Source organism: Pseudorca crassidens, chromosome 1 (genome assembly GCF_039906515.1).
Source record: "Pseudorca crassidens isolate mPseCra1 chromosome 1, mPseCra1.hap1, whole genome shotgun sequence".
NCBI lineage: Eukaryota > Metazoa > Chordata > Mammalia > Artiodactyla > Delphinidae > Pseudorca > Pseudorca crassidens.
Window position 1 is genome coordinate 140232680 of NC_090296.1, and position 24603 is coordinate 140257282.

Below are 24603 nucleotides of genomic sequence, written 5' to 3' on the forward strand. Positions count from 1 at the left end.
AAGAAATAAGACAGCCTAAGAGACCTCTGGAACAATATGAAACACAACAACATTCACATTATACGGGTCCCAGAAGGAGAGGAGAGAGAGAAAGGACCCGAGAAAATATTTGAAGAGATTATATTTGAAAACTTCAGGGAACGAAGATAGACAAGATGAAGCGGGAAGTTTATAGCTATACATCCTACCTCAAGAAACAAGAAAAATCTCAAATAAACAATGTAACCTTACACCTAAAGGAACTAGAGAAAGAAGAACAAACAAAACCCAAAGTTAGCAGAAGGAAAGAAATCATAAAGATCAGATCAGAAATAAATGAAAAAGAAATGAAGGAAATGATAGAAAAGATCAATAAAACTAAAAGCTGGTTTTGAGAAGTTAAACAAAATTGATAAACCATTAGCCAGATTCCTCAAGAAAAAAAGGGAGAAGACTCAAATCAACAGAATTAGAAATGAAAAAGGAGAAGTAACAACTGACAATGCAGAAATACAAAGGATCATTAGAGATTACTACAAGCAACTATATGCCAATAAAATGGACAACCTGGAAGAAATGGACAAATTCTTAGAAAAGTACAACCTTCTGAGACTGAACCAGGAAGAAATAGAAAATAGGAACAGAAAAATCACAAGCACTGAAATTGAAACTGTGAATAAAAATCTTCCAACAAACAAAAGCCCTGGACCAGATGGCTTCACACGCAAATTCTATCAAACATTTAGACAAGAACTAACACCTATCATTCTCAAACTCTTCCAAAATATAGCAGAAGGAAGAACAGTCATTCTACAAGGCCACCATCACCCTGAAACCAAAACCAGACAAAGATGTCACAAAAAAAGAATACTACAGGCCAATATCACTGATGAACATAGATGCAAAAATCCTCAACGAAATACCAGCAAACAGAATACACCAGCACATTAAAAGGATCATACACCATGATCAAGTGGTGTTTATCCCAGGAATGCAAGGATTCTTCAATATACGTAAATCAATCAACGTGATACACCATATTAACAAAATTGAAGGATAAAAACCATATGATCCTCTCAGTAGATGCAGAAAAAGCTTTTGAAAAATTCAACACCCATTTATGATAAAAACTCTCCAGAAAGTAGGCATAGAGGGAACTTACCTCAACATAATAAAGGCCATATATGACAAACCCACAGCCAACATTGTTCTCAATGGTGAAAAACTGAAAGCATTTCCACTAAGATCAGGAACAAGACAAGTTTGCCCACTCTCACCACTATTATTCAACATAGTTTTGGAAGTTTTAGCCACAGCAATCAGAGCCGAAAAAGAAATAAAAGGAATCCAAATTGGAAAAGAAAACGTATAACTGTCCTGTTTGCAGATGACACAATACTATACACAGAGAATTCTAAAGATGCTCCCAGAAAAGTACTAGAGCTAATCAGTGAATTTGGTAAAGTTGCAGGATACAAAATTAATGCACAGAAATCTCTTGCATTCCTATACACTAATGATGAAACATCTGAAAGAGAAATTAAGGAATCACTCCCATTTACCACTGCAACAAAAAGAATAAAATACCTAGGAATAAACCTACCTAAGGAGACAAAAGACCTCTATGCAGGAAACTATAAGACACTGATGAAAGAAATTAAAGATGATGCCAACAGATGGAGAGATATACCATGTTCTTGGATTGGAAGAATCAACATTATGAAAATGACTATACTACCCAAAGCAATATACAGATTCAACGCAATCCCTATCAAACTACCAACGGCATTTTTCACAGAACTAGAACAAAAAATTTCACAATTTGTATGGAAACACAAAAGACCCTGAATAGCCAAAGCAATCTTGAGAAAGAGAAATGGAGCTGGAGGAATCAGGCTCCCAGACTTCAGACTATAGTACAAAGCTACAAGACAGTATGGTACTGGTATAAAAACAGAAATATAGATCAATGGAACAGGATAGAAAGACCAGAGATAAACCCACACACATATGGTCACCTTATCTTTGATAAAGGAGGCAAGAATATACAGTGGAGGAAAGACAGCCTCTTCATTAAGTGGTGCTGGCGAAACTGGACAGCTACATGTAAAAGAATGAAATTAGAACACTTCCTAACACAATACACAAAAATAAACTCAAAATGGATTAAAGACCTAAATGTAAGGCCAGACACTATCAAACTCTTAGAGGAAAACACAGGCAGAACACTCTATGACATAAATCACAGCAAGATCCTTTTTGACCCACCTCCTGGAGAAATGGAAATAAAAACAAAAATAAACAAATGGTACCTAATGAAACTTAAGACAACACTCAGAATGGTAGAAAATATTTGCAAATGAAGCAACTGACAAAGGATTAATCTTCAAAATATACAAGCAGCTCATATAGCTCAATATCAAGAAAACAAACAACCCAATCCAAAAATGGGCAGAAGACCTAAATAGATATTTCTCCAAAGAAGACATACAGATTGCCAACAAACACATGAAAAGCTGCTCAACATCACTAATCATTAGAGAAATGCACATCAAAACCACCATGAGGTATCACCTCACACCAGTCAGAATGACCATCAACAAAAATTCTACAAACAATAAATGCTGGAGAGGGTGTGGAGAAAAGGGAATACTCTTGCACTGTTGGTGGGAATGTAAATTGACGCAGCCACTATGGAGAACAGTATGGAGGTTCCTTAAAAAACTAAAAATAGAACTACCATACGACCCAGCAATCCCACTCCTGGGCATATACCCTGAGTAAACCATAATTCAAAAAGAGTCATGTACCACAATGCTCATTGTGGCACTATTTACAATAGCCAGCACATGGAAGCAACCTAAGTGTCCATCGACAGATGAATGGATAAAGAAGATGTGGCACATATATACAATGGAATATTACTCAGCCATAAAAAGAAACGAAATTGAGTTATTTGTAGTGAAGTGGATGGACCTAGAGTCTGTCCTACAGAGTGAAGTAAGTCAGAAAGAGAAAAACAAATAGTGTATGCTAACACATATATATGGAATCTAAAAAAAAAAAAATGGTTCTGAAGAACCTAGGGGCATGATAGTAATAGACAGAGATGTAGGGAATATACTTGAGGACATGGAGAGGGGGAAGGGTAAAGCTGGGATGAAGTGAGAGAGTGGTGTTGACATATATGCACTACCAAACATAAAATAGATAGCTAGTGGGAAGCAGCCGCATAGCACAGGGAGATCATCTCGGTGCTTTGTGACCACCTAGAGGGGTGGGATAGGGAGTGTGGAGGGAGACGCAAGAGGGAGGAGATATGGGGATATATGTATATGTATAGCTGATTCACTTTGTTATACAGCAGCAACTAACACAAAAATGTAAAGCAATTATACTCTAATAAAGATGTAAAAGAAAAATAATAAAAAAATTTTTTAATAAAATACAAAATTTTTAAAAAAGGATCAGAAATTTCCTAGTTGTAGAAGCCACTAGAGTTGGCTGCCTGTTACTTAGAGCCAAAATCATCCAATCTGACACAGACTCTGTAAGTTAGAACCAACTGTAACCCTCAGTGTATAGATGAGGCACCTGAAGCACGAGGAAATTAATGAACTTAAGGAAGACAGAGCTTACCTTAAAGCCATGGTGAACCAGACCACGGCCAGAATCAGTGTGTTCATCCTGTAGGGCCCCATCACACAGTACAGAGCATTTTCCCAGACCTGTAACACACAGAAGAGATGGGTTGTTAAAGGCAGAAACTTGTGACTTGGAAAAGCTCATTTTTAATATTTTCTATTAAATTGCCTAGGAACCCATTATCTTCCAGAGGCGGCTATTCTGCTCAAATAACAAGGAAAGCCTCTTCTCTTCTTACTGGCTGGTCTCAACTTCTAACCGTCCTGTAGCACCTGGGAACACAACAATGCTCCATGCATGTGACAAAAAGCACACGGAGTGGAGATGTCAAGGCAGTGAATAGCCTTGAGCAGTGAGTTCTGCTCCCCGCCAGTGGGAATGGGTGATATTCCAAACATTGAACCACCTTTTACACCAGGAAGGTTATCCAGGCTCAGGAGACTCTGGCCATTGACTGCCTCAGTGTTCAATAGTTGATTCACCTCACAGGAGCCTTGCCCTTCAAGAAGACTTTCTCAGAAATCACCAACAAATCTCAAAGGGGTCATTTCTTTAACCCACTCCTTTCTTCCTATGGATTATTTAATGAGAAGGTGCTAGAGAGAAAGGTTTTTACTCAGACTAGACATTGCACCTACATTCAAAATCTCTGCCTTGGGAAGGAAGAACAAAGGAAAGAAACGAAGGTCTATAGTTTGTGGCTCAAGGGCTCACAGGTAAGCATGGGCTAGGACCCGAAAGTCCCTATCCAAGGTAGCTTCCTGCCCACCACACTGTCTTGGGCTGATGGGGGTGTTCAGGATCTCTATTCTTCATCCACTGACGTTACAGATTTCCATAGAGCCTCCCTCTCAACAACCCCAGGTCCCCAGCTGTACCTGCTTGAAAGTGGTCTTGAATCTGACTAGCCAGCGCTGGTACCAAGTCCCTGTTGAACTTTGGATCTCAATGAATTCATCCATTTGCTTGGGAGTTTTAATGTTGGAAACCTGTAAAGCAAAGATTGGCTAGAGAAACTTAACCCCACTTTGACTTTTCAATTTTTTAGTTTAATGTAACTGACTTTATTAACTTACTTAGGGCTAGAGGAGCTTTCGGTGACCCTACAGTTCAGTAATTCTTAGCCAAAATTGTACATAGCATCTCTTAGGGATCTTTCTCAGGTGGCTATGTCCCACTGCAGACAAAATGAATCAGAGTTTTTTCACTCAATGATGGCTTTGGGAAATACACTGAATTCCTGTTTATATCTGATTTGCCCATAGTAGAGTTGACTCCACCTTAAAATTCACAAGTCTATCCTTAATGGATATTAACATCACAGAAGTCTAGAACCCATATAGGCAACAGTGTGTGTGTGTGTTTGTGTGTGTGTGTTAGGAAAGGGGGTTTGCTATGCAAGACATTTTTAAAACACAGCAGAATAAAAGACATTATGTCCTCCTGCACAGCAAAGGAAATCATCAACGAAATGAAAAGGCAACTTACTGAATGGGAGAAGACACTTGCAAATCATATATCTGATAAGAGACTAATATCCAAAATATAAAAAGAACTCATGCAACTCAATAGCAAAAAAAACTAAACAAAAAGATCCAATTAAAAAATGGACAGAGGATCTGAATAGACAGTTTTCCAAAGAAGACATACAGATGGCCAACAGGTACGTGAAAAAAATGCTCAACATCACTAATCATCAGGGAACTGCAAATCAAAACTACAATGAGATATCGCCTCACACCTGCTAGAATGGTTATTATCAAAAAGACAAGAAATAACAAGTGTTGACAAGGATGTGGGGAAAAGGAAATCCTTCTGCGTTGTTGGTGGGGGTGTAAATTGGTGCAGCCACTATGGGAAGTAGTATAGAGGTTCCTCCCCAAATTAAAAATGGAACCACCATATGATCCAGCAATTCCACTTCTGGGTATTTATCCAAAGGAAATGAAAACACTAACTCGAAAAGATATCTGCATTCCCATGTTCACTGCAGTATTATTTATAAAAGTGAAGATATGGAAACAACCTAAGTGGCCATCAACAGGTGAATGGATAACAATGTGATACACACCCACCCACGCAAACACACACACAATGGAATACTACCCAGCCACAAAAAATTTTAAAAAAAATCTTGCCATTTGCGACAACATGGATGGACATCGAGGGCATTACGTAAGTGAAATAAGTCAGAGAAAGACAAATACTTTATGATCCCACTTATATTTGGAATCAAACAAACAAACAAAACAAAACAGAAACAGAAAACCAAGCTCATAGATACAGAGAACAGACTGGTGGTTCCCAGAGGGGAGAGGGGTTATGGGTGGATAAAATAGGAGAAAGGCATCAAAGGTACAAATTTTCAGTTATAAAATAAGTCATGGGGATGTAACATAGGGCATGGTGACTATAGTTAATAATACAGTATTCATTACTTGAAAGTTGCTAAGAAAGTAAATCTTAAAAGTCCTCATCACAAGAAAAAAAATGTTTTTAAATGTGTGGTGACAGATGGTAATGAGACATTGTGGTGATCATTTTGCAATGTATACAAATAACTGAATCATTATGTGGTGCACCTGCAACTAATATAATGTTATCTGTCAATTATACCTTAATTTTTAGAAAGAGAGAGAAATTATGTCTTCCTTGCTACCCCTGGTTTTCCTGGAGGAAATCAAAGAGATAGGGAATGGAAATAAGGCTGTATATCTCAGGGCTCCCCCAAGGGCCCCGGAAAGTGTTAATTTGTCCAATGTCAGCAGGTAGCCCCAGGGAGCAATCCTGACTCCTTAAGACAGCGATTTTCAGTTTAATCAATGTTTAAGACAACCACTGCCTTCTATAACTAACCATCATGTTAAGGAGATTCCTGACCACACAAACTCTTAGCCAAGTTATCAAGGTCCGTGCATGCAGACCAATTCAGAGCAAAATAGAAGCGTGTACTCAAAAAATTCAAAACCAGTTTCTATCACCTCCTCCAACAAACCTTTCTTTCTAGGGAGAAAAGGCTTTAGTCGTAAGTGTCTCCATCTCTTCCTTCAGCCAAGGGACTGAGAATGTGAGGAGACAGAGAGAGAGATGCGGCTGGATATCCACAGGGGGAAATACAGTTCCTGAATTAGGGACAATTGCTTCTTTAATTCCCAAGCCCTGAGCCTAGGAGGGCTCGGCTTTGTTTTTCTAAACACTGAAAACAGTGGTTCTTCTCTTGGGAGGGCCGGATACCCTTTTGAGAACCTGGTAAAAGCATAGGTGCTCTTCCTAAACATCACAGGTATATAAGCATGCCAGAGCCTCCTGGGCTGGTCCTGCCATTCCTGGGTGTGTGGCCTTTGCAAATGCTCTTCTGCCCAGGCCCACACAGGGACACAGGAGAGAGAACGCAGCAGGCCCTCCAGTGTGACTCTTGGCTGGAACTGGTCTTTGTGTTATTAGGTATCCCAGGGAGACCAAGAACCCAGCTGCAGCCGAAAGAGGCCAAGGAGAAGGTTGACCCCAAGTCAGGAAGCACGTTAAGAATCTCACTAAATGGGACTTCCCGGAGGTCCAGTGGTTAAGACTCTGTGCTTGCACCACAGGCGGCGCGGGTTCAATTCCTGGTCAGGGAACTAAGATCCCGCGTGCCTGAGGTGTGGGTGGGGGAGAGGGGAAGGAAATACAAATTTTGTCTTTGCTTTGCTCCTGGGGAAAATAACACCCTATTCCCTCCGGATCTGGGAGTGGGCGTGTTGACAACTTGCAAAGCATAATTACTCTAAGTTACAATTAACTAGGATACTTGGCTTTGCTTCAGTCTAAAGTAGAATACAGTCTGTGTGGTCTGTGCTCACCCCAGCCTTGCAGAGCATGGGTTCTCAGGGGAATACTTCAACCCACCCCCTTTCCAAAGGTGTTTCAGTGGACACCTGCCAGGGGGCTGTTCAGAAGCTTGTGAGGTAGCGACAGGGGCTGGTGAAAGCCAGGGCTCTGTAGGGGAGGGGAAAGTATTCCTCTACCCTCTTAGGCTCCCTGGCTGGGTCTGGAAGTTAAACTGGCAAAGAGAGATTAACAGGAGGAAAGCATCCACATTTTACTGAATTTTTACATGTCCGTGGGAGCCTTCACGAGAGAATGAAGCCCCGAAGAAGTGACCAGCCCAGGAAGTTTTTATACCTTGTAGAAACAGTAAATTTGTGAAGAACTGACAAGACAAAGGGATTTGGGCTAGGGTGAAGAAATGGTGAAGAAGTAATTAGGACGATAAGGGTTAGTTTAACAAGGTTTGTTGATACGGCCTTCTTGGCCCTAAGTTCCCCATCTCTGCTGAGAACAATGTCTTCTTTCCTCCTGGTGCCCGGAGAGCACCTTCCATGTGGGAGACTTATGGCCTGTTTCAGGGAAGAAAGGGGAGCAGGGGGAGTTCAGAGTGACATTTCTACTTCTGCTGTTTTCTCAAGCTCCTTCAGCTTCCGATATTCAATATGCCGAGGTGCCATATCTTGGGGTATCATGTCCTGAACCCCATCAGCTCCAAGGTGGATGTGAGGAGGGCCACATCCAGGGCTCACCATGAACACTAAGAGCCTGGCCTACCCTAAGCTCTTCCTCCAGGCCCCTGAGCATGTTTACTGTGAGTACCATCTACAGAGGGGAGCGCACAGGATCCTAGCAGACGACCCCATTCGGCAGGGCTGAGTAACACTCCTGACTCCAGCCACTGCCCAGCTGTCTGAGGTCAGGAACACTTTCAGGCTGTTTTTCTTTTCTTTTCTTTCTTTCTTTTTTTTTTTTTTTTTTGGTACGCAGGCCTCTCACTGCCGTGGCCTCTCCCGTCGCGGAGCACAGGCTCCGGACGCCCAGACTCAGCGGCCATGGCGCACGGGCCCAGCCGCCCCGCGACACGCGGTATCCTCCCAGACCGGGGCACGAACCCGCGTCCCCCGCATCGACAGGCGGACTCCCAACCACCGCGCCACCAGGGAAGCCCCCTTTTCTTTTTTTTTTTCCTGGCCCATCCAGTCATCCTCTTCTACAAAATTACTATGATCATCAAGTCAGTTTGGAAATACTGAGCCCGTGACCTTTTTAATTCCCTTTTCCTGAGAAAGAGTGAAATCTACTAAAAGCAGAGGTTATACCCAAAGACTCAGTAACATCTCCTAGGAATAAGCAGGAGCTTGGAGAGAAGGCTATAGAATGGGTGGGGTGGGAGGCAGGACTGAACCAAGCATACCCAGACCCCAGGGGACAGGGCGTTCCTGCTAGCGTCTGGGGTCCAGACCTGCAGTCCAGCTGCAGCATGAAAACCCATCACAGGGAGTGGCGGGGATGGGAGGCTGGGAGAACCACCAGTTCCCTTATCATCTTTCATTTGGAGTAGCTCTGCTAATTGTGCTTCTTCTTCCTTTTTTTTTAAGTGTGGGAAATTTTTAATAAGAAAGTTAATTGAGGAAGGATTAAGAAAATGAACTAGCTAAAAGTTCTATTTTCAATTACATTTCGTTTATCCAACCGGAAAGTCTATAAATATTGTTAATGGTGCTTCTTAATAAATGTTTGTGATAAAAGGACTGGTCCCATATTTTAGATAATTTTAGGAGTGTTGGAATTGGGGAAATATTCCACTGGACAACTTTCTATAAAATCTATTATTTGAGTTTATTTATTTAAAAATATGACATAAAATATTTGGATAATAGTTAACATCTATGTAGTATTTACTCTAAGCCAGGCACAGTTTAGGCGCTTGATTTTAATCCTTACTATAACTGTATTCATAGACATTGTTATCCCTCTTTTCCCAATGAAGAAAATAAGGCACAGACAGTATCTTGCCTAAGGCCACACAGCTAGAACATGTTAAAATCAGGATTTGGACCCAGACTGGTCTGGCTTCAGGTTGTAGATTCTTAGCTGCTATGGGGTCCTGCCTGAGAATCAGGGGTTTCAAGTAACAGGTTAACAAGAAAAAGTGTTTTACTCCAGACTCAAATTACGGAAGCCAAAGAAGCAAAAGCAGTGAGTTGGAGTAGGTGGGAGTTAACTCAGGAAGGCTTCCTTGAAGAAATGGATTTGGAGTTGGTCTAAAAGGGGGTCATGCAGACAGGTGCACAGGGACCCTGCTGTGGGTATTCCTCGTGGTTGGCCACAGCTTGGTGGGAAGAGCACAGTTCATGGTAACTAACAGGACCTCCCCGTGGAAATTGCCATTGGCCAGTTTTTCATTTTTTAAACTAGTGAGAAAGAAAATCCAGGCTAACAGCCAATGCTGGTAAGGATGCTGAGAAACAGGTATCCTATCATTGGAGGTATCACAGATCATTGCAACCCTACTGAAATGTAATTTGCAATGCATCTCAAGAGCTATAAAAATACTCATGCTGTTTGAAGCACTCATTTTATTTCTAGGAGTCTACTCTTAGAAAACAAACCCAGAACATGAAAGGAAAGGAACTATGTGCAGGAAAAGGTTCATTGCAGCAATATTTGCAGGAACAAGGTAATAAAGCAGGGCATATGCATCTCTAACATTGGGGACATGTTTACGAAAACTGTGTTAATGTTTCTAATATTAATGTCCGTTAAAAGGATGATTCTGAATACTATAAGACACATATAGAATGCCTATAAGTACTCCTGAATAATCTATATGCATTGATATATGTAAATATATGTACATATGGTTATCCCCATATGAATATAGCTAGGTTTTCCCTTTGCCATATTTGAACACTTAGCAGTACCAAGAAGGTATCCATCAAAATGCAAAGAATAATTATGATGCAGTAATAGGAATGTCAGGGGCTTTATTCCCCTTTTGACAAATTTTCTGGGATATGCTTATATAATAAAATTATTTTTTAGCAAACCAAAGCAGCGAAGAGGAGAGGCCCCCTCCTGTTGGCATAGGTGACCATGCACTCACCGTGAACACCTTCTCTGGGGCCCCCTTAGCCCTCATGTTGGTGTCGTGAACGTGCTTGAGAATCATCCAGGCTTCGTCGTGTTTGCCCATCTGGTAAAACCAAGGAGAGAGACATGAACAGTCTTTTGCTGATTAGGGGTGGAAAACCCTACAAGCCCAACAGGTGCTGATACCCAAGTCTGAGGCGATTGGCCATGGATGTGTTACTATCTAGGGCTTGTGAAAGACTAGGACAAGTTTCTGTCGCAGCCCATCTTGGAAGGATAGTAAGGTTGTACCTTCAAGGTGTAAATGCTGGGTACTATTATCATTATAGGCTGTGAGTAACTACTCGTAGGTTAAGGTTGAATAGATTGCAAGGTGGGAGCCATGTTCCTCCCTGGCAGGACAAAGCAAAGACACAACATGTGATGGGTTGAACTATGTCCCCAACCCTAAAAATATGTTGAAGTTCTAGCTGCCAGTACCCCAGAATGTGACCTTATTTGGAAGCAGGGTTGCTGCAGATGTAATTAATTAAGGTGAGGTCATACTGGGGTAGGGTGCACCCCTAATCCAACATGACTGGTGTCCCTATAAGAAGAAGCCCATGTGAAGAGCCAGAGACACATAGAGAGAACACCGTGTGGTGACAAAGGCAGAGACTGGAGTGAAACAGCTGCAAGCCAAGGAATGCCAAAAAATGCAAGCAACCCACCAGAAGTTGAAAGAGGCAAGTAAAGCTTCCCTAAGGGCTTCCAAGGGAGTGTGGCCCTGCCAACACCTTGGTTGGGGACTTTTAGCCAACAGACCTGTGAGACAATAAACTTCTCTTACTATGAGCCCCTCGGTTTGTGTGCCTTTGTTAGAGCAGCCCTAGGAAACTCATACACAATGAAGGGTAGCTTTTGAGATAAGCATGGATAAAAAAACCTTTTTGCTGCATCTGGAACCTGATCAATGGGATGAAAGAAGAAACTCAACAAGGAGGGTCAGTCTGCAGAAAGCTAGAAGGAGGCTTATAAGTAGACTCTGAGAATTGGGGCTGTAAGAGCCTTCAAGTCCTATCGCCCCTCCACCAGCCCTGCCTGTCTGACCACCGCAAGCACGAGAGCCTCACCACCACCACCACCAAGCTGGAAACCTCACAGGACTCCGGGAGCAGCTTTCTGGAGGAGAGAGGTCCTGCAAAGCCAAGAGTCTTGAAGGGCTTGGGAGCAGTGACAGATTTACAACCCAGCTCACAGCCATAACATGGAAAAACTGCAGGCAGCTTTGAAGAGCCTCATAATCAGGACCTCTGGGGAGAGTGGGTGCCAGAAGCATCCTCAGCAGAGCCCCCTCCAGCTCCACCCAGCCTCGGGGAGCAGTGCTGCTGCTCTGTGCTCAGTGAGCTCCTGAGTCCCTCCGGTTCTGGCTGTCCTTGAATCCCAGGCGTGCAACCATCACGATGGATTTAATGATGGGCCAGGTCAGCCAACATGGGACCAAGGGGCTGGAGCAGCAGGGCTGGCAGCAGGGCTTGCGCTCACACGGGTTGGGGGCGCTGACTCACCTCTAGCAGAAACCTCGGGCTCTCTGGCATGAACTTCAGGGCCACCATGGACACAGTGCAGGGCAGAGCGCAGACGATGACAAACACTCTCCAGCTGTGGAAGTGGTAATTGGTGCCCATGCTGAAGCCCCAGCCTGTGAAGAAGCAGTCAGAGGATCTCTGACACACGGTCTTAGAGTGACCTTCAAGAACTGGCTTTCAAACCATGGGGCACAAGAGCATCAACTGGGGAACAGGTTAACATGCAGACTTCCTGGCTGTGTCCCCAAAGCCTCTGATTCTGAAAGGCGCTGGGAATCTGCATCTTGTCAACCCCAGAGGCAGGCCTGGCCTGACACTTATGGGGCCTTGGGTAGGAGTACAAATAGAGGCACCATCCCATATTTCTATATATTCATTAAAATTTCAGTTAAACTCTTAGATAACAGAGGTTCCATCCTCCTGCTCAACAAATAAGGAGCTGGAAGGCCAAGCCCTGACCTGCCCAAGACCCACCTTTACAGGACCCCCTTCTGTCCCCCAACCAGCCCCTAGAATGAGGGGCCTCATGCCAACATGTGTGGTCACACCACACACACCACCGTAGTAAGAGTGGGTGTCCTTGTCATGATCCCTTGAGTTTAGTGGGGAGTTTAGTGGGGAGTCCTAGGTCCTGAGTAGCCAGAGCATGATCTGGATGGAGTGGGATTGTGGCCTTAGGGACGCACGTTGCCTCATGGGAAGAGGTACAGCTGGAGGAAAGCCAGAGCAAGGCCTTACGTGACCCAGGGTTTTGATGGGGCATTAGTCTTACCTAAGTCAAAGGGCAATACCAGCTCTAGGTGATTCCAATGCACAGGGTTCAGGACCACATTTTGAAAAAACTGTCAGTGATAATACTAATTTTTTTTAAAGAAACTGAGCTTCTACACTCAAATGAATTCTACCATCATTGAAATGGAGAGGTGAATAGCTCCTACTCAGCTTTCATTATTCAAAACATTTCTAAAATTCATTTTCCGAAATTGCCTTTAGGATCTACAAAACATTCCTTCAAATAGCTTCGTAAGAAGCAAATTTTCCTCTTGCAAAGGACGATAACACAGTGAAAAGTGCCTGGACTTTTGCAGTCACATAGATCAGAGTTCAAATCCTGGCTTTCTCACATCGTTATTGTTATGTTGGTGGGTTTTCACAGCTGTAGAAGGCAGGTAATGGTACTTCCACAGATTTGCTGCGTGTGAAAGCTCCTGGCAGCCAAAAGTAATTCACCTGCTTTGAGGGTAGATTTGATTTGTTTCCAAATAGTTACATGACAGTTAGTGCCAAAGATGTTGAGTAAAATAGATGAATATCAGCAAAAGGATTATTTTCTTTTAAAGCCAGGTTATGAAATAGACTGGTTCTCTCATGTCACTCAAAACGATCTCTGAAGACAATTCCAACAGCATTTCTGAAAAAGACCAAACTTTATAAATAACTATATTGATTTCTAAAGTTCAAACGGTGAACATTATTCGGCTGTAAAATCTCTATTCCATTTACTTGAAAATATACTATATGGCCAACTCCGGAGGTGGGCAGTTTATGTCTTGAATTCTCTCTTACCATCGCGGTTCACTTTGTTCTACTTGCAGGGGACTCCTAACCAATATCTGCTGTTTCTGCAGATATTTCTTACTCTATTTGCACAATGGAATGACTGGCCGGAGGGAATCCCAGGTGAAAAAAACATGGGGCTGTGGCCGCTTTTACACAATGGCCATAGAACATAATACACATAATACATCCAACATTCTCAATCACAATCAAATCTCTTTTTTGCACAGCCTGTCCTGTTCTCCTTCCATCTCACAGGAGTTTTTTCTTTTATAAATTTATTTATTTATTTTTGGCTGCTTTGGGTCTTCGTTGCTGCGCACGGGCTTTCTCTAGTTGCGGTGAGCGGGGGCTGCTCTTCGTTGCGGTGCATGGGTTTCTCATTGCGGTGGCTTCTCTTGTTGCGGAGAAGGGGCTCTAGGCGCATGGGCTTCAGTAGTTGCGGCGTGTGGGCTCAGTAGTTGTGATGCACAGGTTTAGCTGTTCCGAGGCATGTGGGATCTTCCTGGACCAGGTGTCGAACCTGTGTCCCCTGCATTGGCAGGCGGATTCTTAACCACTGCTCCACCACAGAAGTCCCTGTTTGTTTATTTTAATTTTAATTAAGAAGTCTTTCTCTCTTGAGAGTGACAACAGAAAGAAGAAGGCAAAACCATAGTAAGATTTCCACATCTTCAGCTCATGTCCGAAAACCACTCTGGCGTAATCAGAAATAAAGCTGACCAAAGCTATATAGCAGTCAAACTCAGGTGGGTAACAAGAGAAGAAGGGCAGAAGCAGGTATGTTTAGAAAGTATTCTGCCTCAGAGATATTTTTTTTCTTAATGAAAATATATGCAAATTATCCAAAATCCATTATTCCCTCAAGCCTCTGGTTTTTATGGTGATTTTAGTAATCTGCACTTATCACATTCATTAGGCACACCTTTGGGGCCTTAAATCAATTAAAATTAAACAGTGAACTGCTTCCAAATATATAAGACTACTATTAATTTGGAGACAGGGATTGTTCTGGTCACTGATCTTTTAGCTTGCCCTACTTTTCTCCATCGGGATTTCTCAAACAGCTGGTGTTGCTGACTACAGTGGGAATTAATCTTCCATAATATATCCATTCTGGGGGGGCTATGCCCATGAGTTCCCAGAAAAACATTCTGAGTTTTGTAACTTTCTTTCTCAATGACTCAGTCACCCAAATTCCTGGTGCCAAGACCTCCCATCACTTCATTCCTGCAAAACCAGTTAAATGGTTTGCACAAGCTACGTACAAACATCAAGTCTCCTTTCCGGATCACACTTGCATTTGTCCCTGCTGAGTGGAGGGGGTTTTAGAGGATTAATGTCTTAGGTCTGTTGGGAAATATCATCAAATGTCTCTGTTCACTATGGACAGAACATCTGGTCCTGGTAAAATGAGGTTTAAAATAAATAATCACTCCTGTTGCACTGTGATTCTAGTCCGCCATATTTCTAGGATGGGTTGCCCTCAAGTTAATGCCTGTTTCAATTAAGCCTAATCATCCAAGAGGCTGGTATTTTTAAATGGAATGTAAAAGCCATAGATTTCTTATAGGCATACAAATAGGAAAATATCCTATCCATTTGGAGTAAGATACTTAACCACAAGCCCTGCTATCAGCCAGAAGCTATGCGGCCCCTCTGCCATGGGCATCCCCCTTAGTCTTGGTCAATGTGTCCCCAGCCTGAATTCTTTTATTGCTTTTTTAGAAACCAGACACCCAGACATTGTGTGTTTGTGTGTGCAAAGTGAAGTGAAAAAATGATGTAGTTTGTAGTGACTATTGTGGGTTGCTCCCCTCACAACATCCTTCCCATCCTTCCTCTCCACTGGGTTGCAGACTTGTGGTTTGGGTGGGACTGACCCCATCCCCAGTGCCAGGAATGGAGAAGAAAGTATATGAAACACCCAGGACCTGGCATGCTCTGGGGTTTAGTGATTGGCTGAGGTGAGCACATGACTTAAGTTGATCCAATCAGAGGGAAGCCAAGGATCTTTGCTCATTGGTTGGTTGTGAGGGCAGTTCCCTTGTGGAACAAGCAGTCTGAAAATAGGGCTAGAATTGCTAATGCAGCTTGGAGGGAAACCAGCCCAAATACTAGAATCGTCTCCAAAATTTTCTCACCATTATTTGCCTCCCAAGAACTGCTGGATGTTAGGGCTGGCACAGATCGGATCTCCACAGTCTATTCTCTTTGCTTCCTTCTCTCCATTTTATAGATAAAGGAACCAAGGCTGGACAAGCTAGGTGACCTGTCCCAAATTACATAGAACCACTATTTTGACTCAGCTTTTATCCAGAGTCTATTTGTTTCCCCCCACCCCAACAAAACTGTCTAACTCAATTTATATGTAGAAATAGTTTCTTAGTGTTAACACGTTTGGATCAATTAACAGGGGAAGTGATATTATAGCAAGAATTGTGGGGACAAAAGCAATTCCTTGGACCCATATAACCAACGGCCTGGATAATTAATGTATGCATTTTGGGGAAGGGTAGAATGCAGAGCCTGATATCAGGAGTAATACAATTTTGTATCTAAAATTATGTAGAATTACCTATGGTAACAAAATTATCTGGAAAACCCTTCAACTCTTTATTTCATTATTTTTGTTCGTATTTCTTCTCTGTTTCTGATACAAAAATCCAGTGGGATATGGCAAAGGTAACATGATGGTCCCAAACCCATTTCCTCTACCTTGTGGACACACAGCTAGGTCACATTTCTTAGTGTCCTTTGCCGTAGTGTGTGGTCATATTACAGATTTGGGGCCAATGGGATGTGAGCAAAGAAGATGTGATCCAATTCCTAGCCTGACCTTCAAAAGCACCCACATACAACTGTCCATGCTCTTTCACCGAACCAACATGTAGGTTACCTGTTGAAGAGGGTAGATCACATGCTGGAGGGAACCTGAGCCCTGGGATTACTGATAGAGCAGAGCTGCCTGCAGATCAGAAACACCAGCCGGGCTTTGCAGGAGGGGAAAACTTCTTTGGTATTAAACCACTAAGATTTCAGGGTTTATCAGGTTCTCAGGGTAATACACCCAGCATCCCCTTAACTAATAAAATAGGGATTGTCTACACCAAAGCTTCTTCTTAAAAAGATAATACAGAAGCCTCCATTAACCCAGAACACACATCAGAGAGGGTCAGATTTAAAACAAGCATACCAGGAGAAAAAGGAACCCTGCTACACTCTTGGTGGGGATGTAAATTGGTGAAGTCACTATGGAGAACATTATGGAGGTTCCTTAAAGAACTAAAAATAGAGTTGCTCTATGATCCAGCAATCCTACCTGTGGGCATATATCTGGACAAAACTCTAATTCAAAAAGATGCATGCACCCCTATGTTCATAGCAGCACTATTTACAACAGCCAAGACATGGAAGCAACCTAAACGTCCATGGGCAGATAAATGGATGAAGAAGATGTGGTACATATATAAGATGGAATATTACTCAGCGATTGAAAAGAATAAAATACTGCCATTTGCAGCAACATGGATGGACCCAGAGATTATCATACTAAGTGAAGTAAGACAGACAAAGACAATTATCATATGATATCACTTATATGTGGAATCTAAAAAATGATACAAATGAACTTCCAAAACAGAAATAAACCCACAGACATAGAAAAAACTTATGGTTACCAAAGGGGAAAGAGGGGGAAGGGATAAATTAGAAGTCTGGGATTAACATATACACACTACTGAATATAAAATAGATAACCAATAAGGACCTACTGTATAACACAGGAACTATATTCAATATTGGGTTGGCCAAAAAGTTCGTTTGGGGTTTTCTGTAAAATGTTATGGAAAAACCTAAATGAACTTTTTGGCCACCCAATATTTTGTAATAACCTATAAGGGAAAAGAATCTGAAAAGAAGAATTGAGCTGCACAGTGGAAGATGGCGGTGTGGGAAGACACGGAGTTCGCATCTTCCCACAACTAGGGTGCCTGCCAGACGCTGGTGGGGGACCTCAATGCCTAAGGAGACGGGAGGAACCCCTGAGTGACTGGGTAAGATGTGGGGGGAGTGAGGGGGAAGGAGAAGTGGAGGCCAGACAGGACCTGTGCCCCTGAGGGGTGGCTGGGAGGGGGTAGGGGTTCCCATGCCTGGAGGGACCCTTGGGGGCTTGGAGGATCGGGGTGAGCATGCCTAGCATTTCCCCTGCCCAATTGGTCCCTGGGAATCCTGAAGGGCTCCCAAACTGGTTACTCCACCCTCCAAGGCCCCCTCCAGGCCGCACTGGTCCTAGGGGCATAGGAGGGAAGTGCGGGGTGTGGTGCAAAAGAGGAGCGGCAGACGGAGGGGGAACCCTCCAGGACTGGAGGATCAGGGGAGGCATGGCAGCTGTTTCCCTCAAGTCCTGGGATGCCTGCTGAGCTCCCAGGTCTGGTCCTCCATTCTCTGAGGCCCCCTCTGGCTGTTGAGGTCCTAGGGACATAGGAGGGAAGGAATGGGGGAAGAAGAAGAGAGGCCAATGGGGTGGGGCCCTCAAGGATCAGAGGATGGGGAGAATGCACCTAGTGTTTCCCCCACCCACTCGGGCCCAGTGAGCCTGCTGGGGTCCTGGACCTGGTCCTAAGACCTCCAAAGCCAGGGGCACTCCTGGGCCCCTCCTGCTGCGTTGAGCCTAAGCCCCGACCCCAACCCCCAGGGCCTTTTCCAGTCCTAAGCATAGGCCACGCCCACCACCTAAACCCTGCCCCTGCCTAAGCCCCACCCCCCCACAGCCAAGGCCTTTTCTGGCTTTTTTTTTTCCTCCTCTTTTTTACTATTTAGATTCTGTTTTACCTTCCAGTTGTTGCTTCATCTATATATATATATTTTTTCTTTCTAACATATGTTAGTTTTCTAATCTTATTTTATTTTTTACTCTTTGCTATTGTTCTGCTCTTTTTTTTTTCTTTTTTCTTTTTCCTCTTTCTTTTTTTTTTCTTTTTATTTTGCCTCCCCACATGGCTTGCAGGATCTTGGTTCACAAGCTGGGGGTTGGGCCAGAGCTCCTGTGGTGGGAGCTCTGAGTCTGAACCACTGGACTAACAGAGAACCTCAGATCCCAGGGAATATTCATTGGAATGAGGTCTCCAGGAGGTCCTCATCTTGGTACCAAAACCCAGCTCTACCCAACAGCCTACAAACTCCAGTGCTGGAAGCCTCAGGTGAAACAACCAGAAAGACAGGAACACAATCCCACCCATCAAAAAAAAAAAAAAAAATTAAATGACAAAAAAAATATGTCACAGATAAAGGAGCAAGTCTTGTAGGATAAAAACCTACAAGAGTAAATAAATGAAGAAGAAATAGGAAACCTACCTGAAAAAAGGATTCAGAGTAGTGATAGTAAACATGATCCAAAATCTCAGAAATAGAATGGAGGCACAGATTGAGAAAATACAAGAAATGTTTAACAAAGATCTAGAAGAACTAAAGAACAAACAAACCGAGATGAACAACACAATACTGAAATCAAAAATACACTAGAAGGGCTTCCCTGGTGGCACAGTGGTTGGGAGTCTGCCTGCTGATGTGGGGGACGCGGGTTCATGCCCCGGTCCGAGAGGGTCCCACGTGCTGCGGAGTGGCTGGGCCCATGAACCATGGCCGCTGGGCCTGCGTGTCCGGAGCCTGTGCTCTGCAACGGGAGGGGCCACAGCGGTGAGAGGCCCACGTAACGCAAAAAAATAAAATAAAATAATACACTGGAAGGACTCAATAACAGCATAACTGAGGCAGAATAACGAATAAGTGAGCTGGAAGACAGAATGGTGGAATTCACTGCCCAAAACAAAATAAAGAAAAAAATGAAAAGAAGTGAAGACAGCTTAAGAGACCACTGGGACAACACTAAACGTACCAACATTTCAATTATAGGGCTCCCAGAAGAAGAATAGAAAAAGAAAGGGTCTGAGAAAATATTTAAAGAGATTATAGTGGAAAACTTCCCTAACATGGGAAAGGAAATAGTCACTCAAGTCCAGGAAGTGTAGAGAGTCCCATACAGGATAAATCCTAGGAGAAACACACCAAGACACATATTAATCAAACTAACAAAAATTAAATACAAAGAAAGCATATTAAAAGCAGCAAGGGAAAAGCAAAAAAATAACATACAAAGGAATCTCCATAAGGTTATCAACTGATTTTTCAACAGAAACTCTGAAGGTCAGAAAGGAGTGGGAGGATATACTTAGTGATGAAAGAGAAAAACCTACAACCAAGATTACTCTACCCAGCAAGGATCTCATTCAGATTCAATAGAGAAATCAAAAGCTTTTCAGACAAGCAAAAGCTAAGAGAATTCAGCACCACCAAACCAGTTTTACAACAAACGCTAAAGGAACTTCCCTAGGTGGTAAACACAAGAGAAGAAAAGGACCTGCAAAAACAAACCCAAAACAATTAAGAAAATGGTAATAGGAACATACATATTGATAATAACCTTGAATGTAAATGGATTAAATGCTCCAAACAAAAGACACAGGCTGGCTGACTGGATACAAAAACAAGACCCATATATATGCTGTCTACAAGAAACCCACTTCAGACCTAGGGACACATACACTGAAAGTGAGGGAATGGAAAAAGATATTCTATGCAAATGGAAATCAAAAGAAAGCTGGAATAGCAATACTGGTATCAGATAAAACAGACTTTAAAATAAAGAGTGCTACAAGAGGTAAGGAGGATACTACATAATGATCAAGGGATCACTCCCAGAAGATATAACAATTATAAATATTTATGCACCCAACTTAGGAGAACGCCAATTCATAAGGCAAATGCTAACAACTATAAAAGGGGAAATTGACAGTAACACAATAATAGTAGGCGACTTTAACACCCCACTTACACCAATGGATAGATCATCCAAACAGAAAATAAATAAGGAAACAGAAGCTTTAAATGACACAATAGACCAGATAGATTTAATTTATATTTATAGGACATTCCACCCATAAGTGGCAGAATACACTTTCTTCTCAAGTGCACATGGAACATGTTCCAGGATAGATCACATCTTGGGTCACAAATCAAGCCTCGGAAAATTTAAGAAAATTGAAATCATATCAAGCATTTTTTCTGACCACAACGCTATGAGATTGGAAATCAATTACAGGAAAAAAACTGTAAAAAACACAAATACATGGAGACTAAACAGTGCACTACTAAATAACCAAGAGATCACTGAAAAAATCAAAGAAGAAATTTAAAAATACATAGAAACAAGTGACAATGAAAACATGATGACCCAAAACCTATGGGATGCCGCAAAAGCAGTTCAAAGAGGGAAGTTTATAGCAATTCAATCTCACCTCAAGAAACAAGAAAAACTCAAATAAACAATCTAACCTTACACCTAAAGCAACAAGAGAAAGATGAACAAAGAAAACCCAAAGTCAGTAGAAGGAAAGAAATCATAAAGATCAGAGCAGAAATGAATGAAATAGAAATGAAGAAAACAATAGCAAAGATCAATAAAACTACAAGTTTGTTCTTTGAGAAGATAAACAAAATTGATAAACCTTTAGTCAGACTCAACAAGAAAAAAAGGGAGAGGTTGCAAATCAGTAAAATTAGAAATGAAAAAGGAGAAATCACAACTGACACCACAGAAATACAAGGGATTATAAGAGACTACTACAAACAACTATATGCCAATAAAACAGACAACCACAAAGAAATGGACAAATTCTTGGAAAGGTAAAATTTCCCAAAACTGAACCAGGAAGAATTAGAAATATAAACAGACCTATCACAAGTAATGAAATTGAAACTGTAATTTAAAATTTTCCAACAAACAAAAGTCCAGGACCAGATGGCTTCACAGGTGAATTCTATCAAACATTTAGAGAAGAGCTAACACCTACCTTTCTCAAACTCTTCCAAAAAACTGCAGAGGGAGGAACACTCCCTAATTCATTCTATGAAGCCACCATCACCCTGATACCAAAACCAGACAAAAATATCACAGACCAATATCACTGATGAACATAGATGCAAAAATCTGAACAAAATACTAGCAAACAGAATCCAGCAACACATTAAAAGGATCATACACCATGATCAAGTGGGATTTATCCCAGGCATGCAAGGATTCTTCAGTATACGCAAATCAATCAATGTGATTCACCATATTAACAAACTGAAGAATAAATACCATATATCATCTCAATAGATGCAGTAAAAGCTTTTGACAAAATCCAACACCAATTTATGATAAAAACTCTACAGGAAATGGGCATAGACAGAACCTACCTCAACATAATAAAGGCCATATATGACAAACCCACAGCACACATCATACTCAATGGTGAAAAATTGAAAGCATTTCCACTAAGATCAAGAACAAGACAAGGATGTCCACTCTCGCCACTCTTATTCAACATAGTTTTGGAAGGCCTAGCCATGGTAATCAGAGAATAAGAAATAAAAAGAATACAAATTGGAAAAGAATAAGTAAAACTGTCACTGTTTGCAGATGACATGATACTATACACAGAAATTCCTAAAGATGCTACTAGAAAACTACCAGAGCTAATCAGTGAATTTGATAAGGTTGCAGGATACAAAATTAAGGCACAGAAATCTCTGGCATTCCTATACACTAACAATGAAAAATCAGAGAAATTAAGGAAACAATCTCATTTACCATGGCAACAAAAAGAATAAAATAACTAGGAATAAACCTACCTAAGAAGGAAAAAGACTTATACTCAGAAAACTATAAAACACTGATGGAAGAAATCAAAGATAACATAAACAAATGGAGAAATATACCATGTTCGTGGATTGGAAGAATCAACATTATGAAAATGACTATACTACCCAAAGCAATCTACAGATTCAGTGCAATCCCTATCAAACTACCAATGGCATCCTTCACAGAATTAGAACAAAAAACTTTGCAATTTGTATGGAAACACAAAAGACCCCGAATAGCCAAAGCAATCCTGAGAAAGAAAAATGGAGGTGGAGGAATCAGGCTCCCCAACTTCAAACTATACTACAAAGCTACAGTAATCAAAACAGTATGATACTGGCACAAAAGCAGAAATATAGATCAATAGTACAGGATAGAAACCCCAGAGATAAACCCACTCACCTGTGGTCACCTAATCTATGACAAAGGAGGCAAGAACATACAATGGAGAAAAGGCAGCCTCTTCAATAAGTGGTGCTGGGAAAACTGGACAGCTACATGTAAAAGGATGAAATTAGAACACTCCCTAACACCATACAGAAAAATAAACTCAAAATGGATTAAAGACCTAAATGTAAGGCCAGATACTATAAAACTCTTAGAGGAAAACATAGGAAAAACACTCTTTGACATAAACCACAGCAAGATCTTTTTTAACCCACCTCCTAGAGTAATGAAAATAAAAACAAAAATAAACAAATGGACCTAATTAAAAGCTTTTGCACAGCAAAGGAAACCGTAAACAAGAGGAAAAGATAACCCTAGAATGCGAGAAAATATTTGCAAATGAAGCAATGGACAAATGTATAATCTCCAAAATATACAAACAGCTCATGCAGCTCAATATCAAAAAAACAAACAACCCAATTAAAAAATGGACGGAAGATCTAAATAGACATTTCACCAAAGAAAACATACAGATGGCCAAGAGGCACATGAACAGATGCTCAACATCACTAATTATTAGAGAAATGCAATTCAAAACTACAGTGAAGTATCACCTCACACTGGTCAGAATGGCCATCATCAAAAAATCTACAAACAGTAAATGCTGGAGAGGGTGTGGAGAAAAGGGAACCCTCTTGCACTGTTGGTAGGAATGTAAGTTGATAGAGCCACTATGGAGAACAGTATGGGGGTTCCTTAAAAAACTAAAAGTAGAACTACCATATGACCCAGCAATCCCACTACTGGGCATATACCCTGAGAAAACCATAATTCAAAAGGACACATGTATCCCAATGTTCACTGCAGCACAATTTACAATAGCCAGGACATGGAAACAACCTAAATGTCCAACGACAGATGAATGGATAAGGAAGATGTGGTACATATATACAATGAAATATTACTCAGCCATAAAAATGGAAAGTGACTGGATCATTTGTAGAGATGTGGATGGACCTAGAGTCTGTCATACAGAGTGAAATAAGCCAGAAAGAGAAAAACAAATATCATATATTAATGCATATATGTGGAATCTACAAAAATGTTAGAGATGAAATTATTTGTAGGGTAGGGATTGAGACGTAGATGTAGAGAACAGACATGTGGACACCGAGGGGGAAGAGGAGGGTGGGACAAATTGGGAGATTAGATTTGACATAAATACACTACCATGTGTAAAATAGACAGCTAGTGGGAACCTGCTGTATAGCACAGGGAGCTCAGATCGGTGCTCTGTGACAACCTAGATGGGTGGGTTAGGAAGGGTGGGAGGGAGGTCCAAGAGGGAGGGGATATAGATATACATATAGCTGATTCATTTCATTGTACAGCAGAAACTAACACAACATTGTAAAGCAATTTTACTCCAATAAATAAATAAATAAGAATAACTGTATCTCTTTGCTGTACATCTGAAACTAACACAACATTGTAAGTCAACTATACTTCAATAAATACACACACACCAAGGAAGGGAATGGGTAGAGAATTGTTGGTCAGTTTCAGGGGCAGTTTCTGTTCCTCCCTATGGTCTGCAGGATTCTGAATGATGGCAAAGCCTACACCCATAATCAATGGTTCACCAAACATAATTTTGAAGGGTAATGATGATATTACCCAGGATACTCAAAAGGCATAATCAAATCAAAACTGCTGCCTTCTCCCTACTTTACTCTTAATAAAATCCAATAGTGAAAGTTAATGTTGCCAAGTCCCTGACCAGAAAATCCAGTTTTTGCAATTATCCAAGATAATAAAATTGTC

The 24603-nt window shown here is 41.6% G+C and overlaps 1 protein-coding gene across 3 annotated transcripts in view; it reads right to left on the minus strand.

Moving 5' to 3' along the window:
• The window catches only part of SV2B (synaptic vesicle glycoprotein 2B), a 199556-nt gene that overhangs the window by 23465 nt on the left and 151488 nt on the right, over positions 1–24603 (minus strand). For all 3 annotated transcript variants that reach the window (XM_067695876.1, XM_067695886.1, XM_067695895.1), the window contains 4 exons: positions 12072–12205; positions 10538–10627; positions 4503–4613; positions 3619–3707 (listed from right to left, as the gene is read on the minus strand). In XM_067695876.1, coding sequence (XP_067551977.1) covers positions 3619–3707; positions 4503–4613; positions 10538–10627; positions 12072–12205 — 424 coding nt within the window. The remainder of the gene's footprint in view (positions 1–3618; positions 3708–4502; positions 4614–10537; positions 10628–12071; positions 12206–24603) is intronic.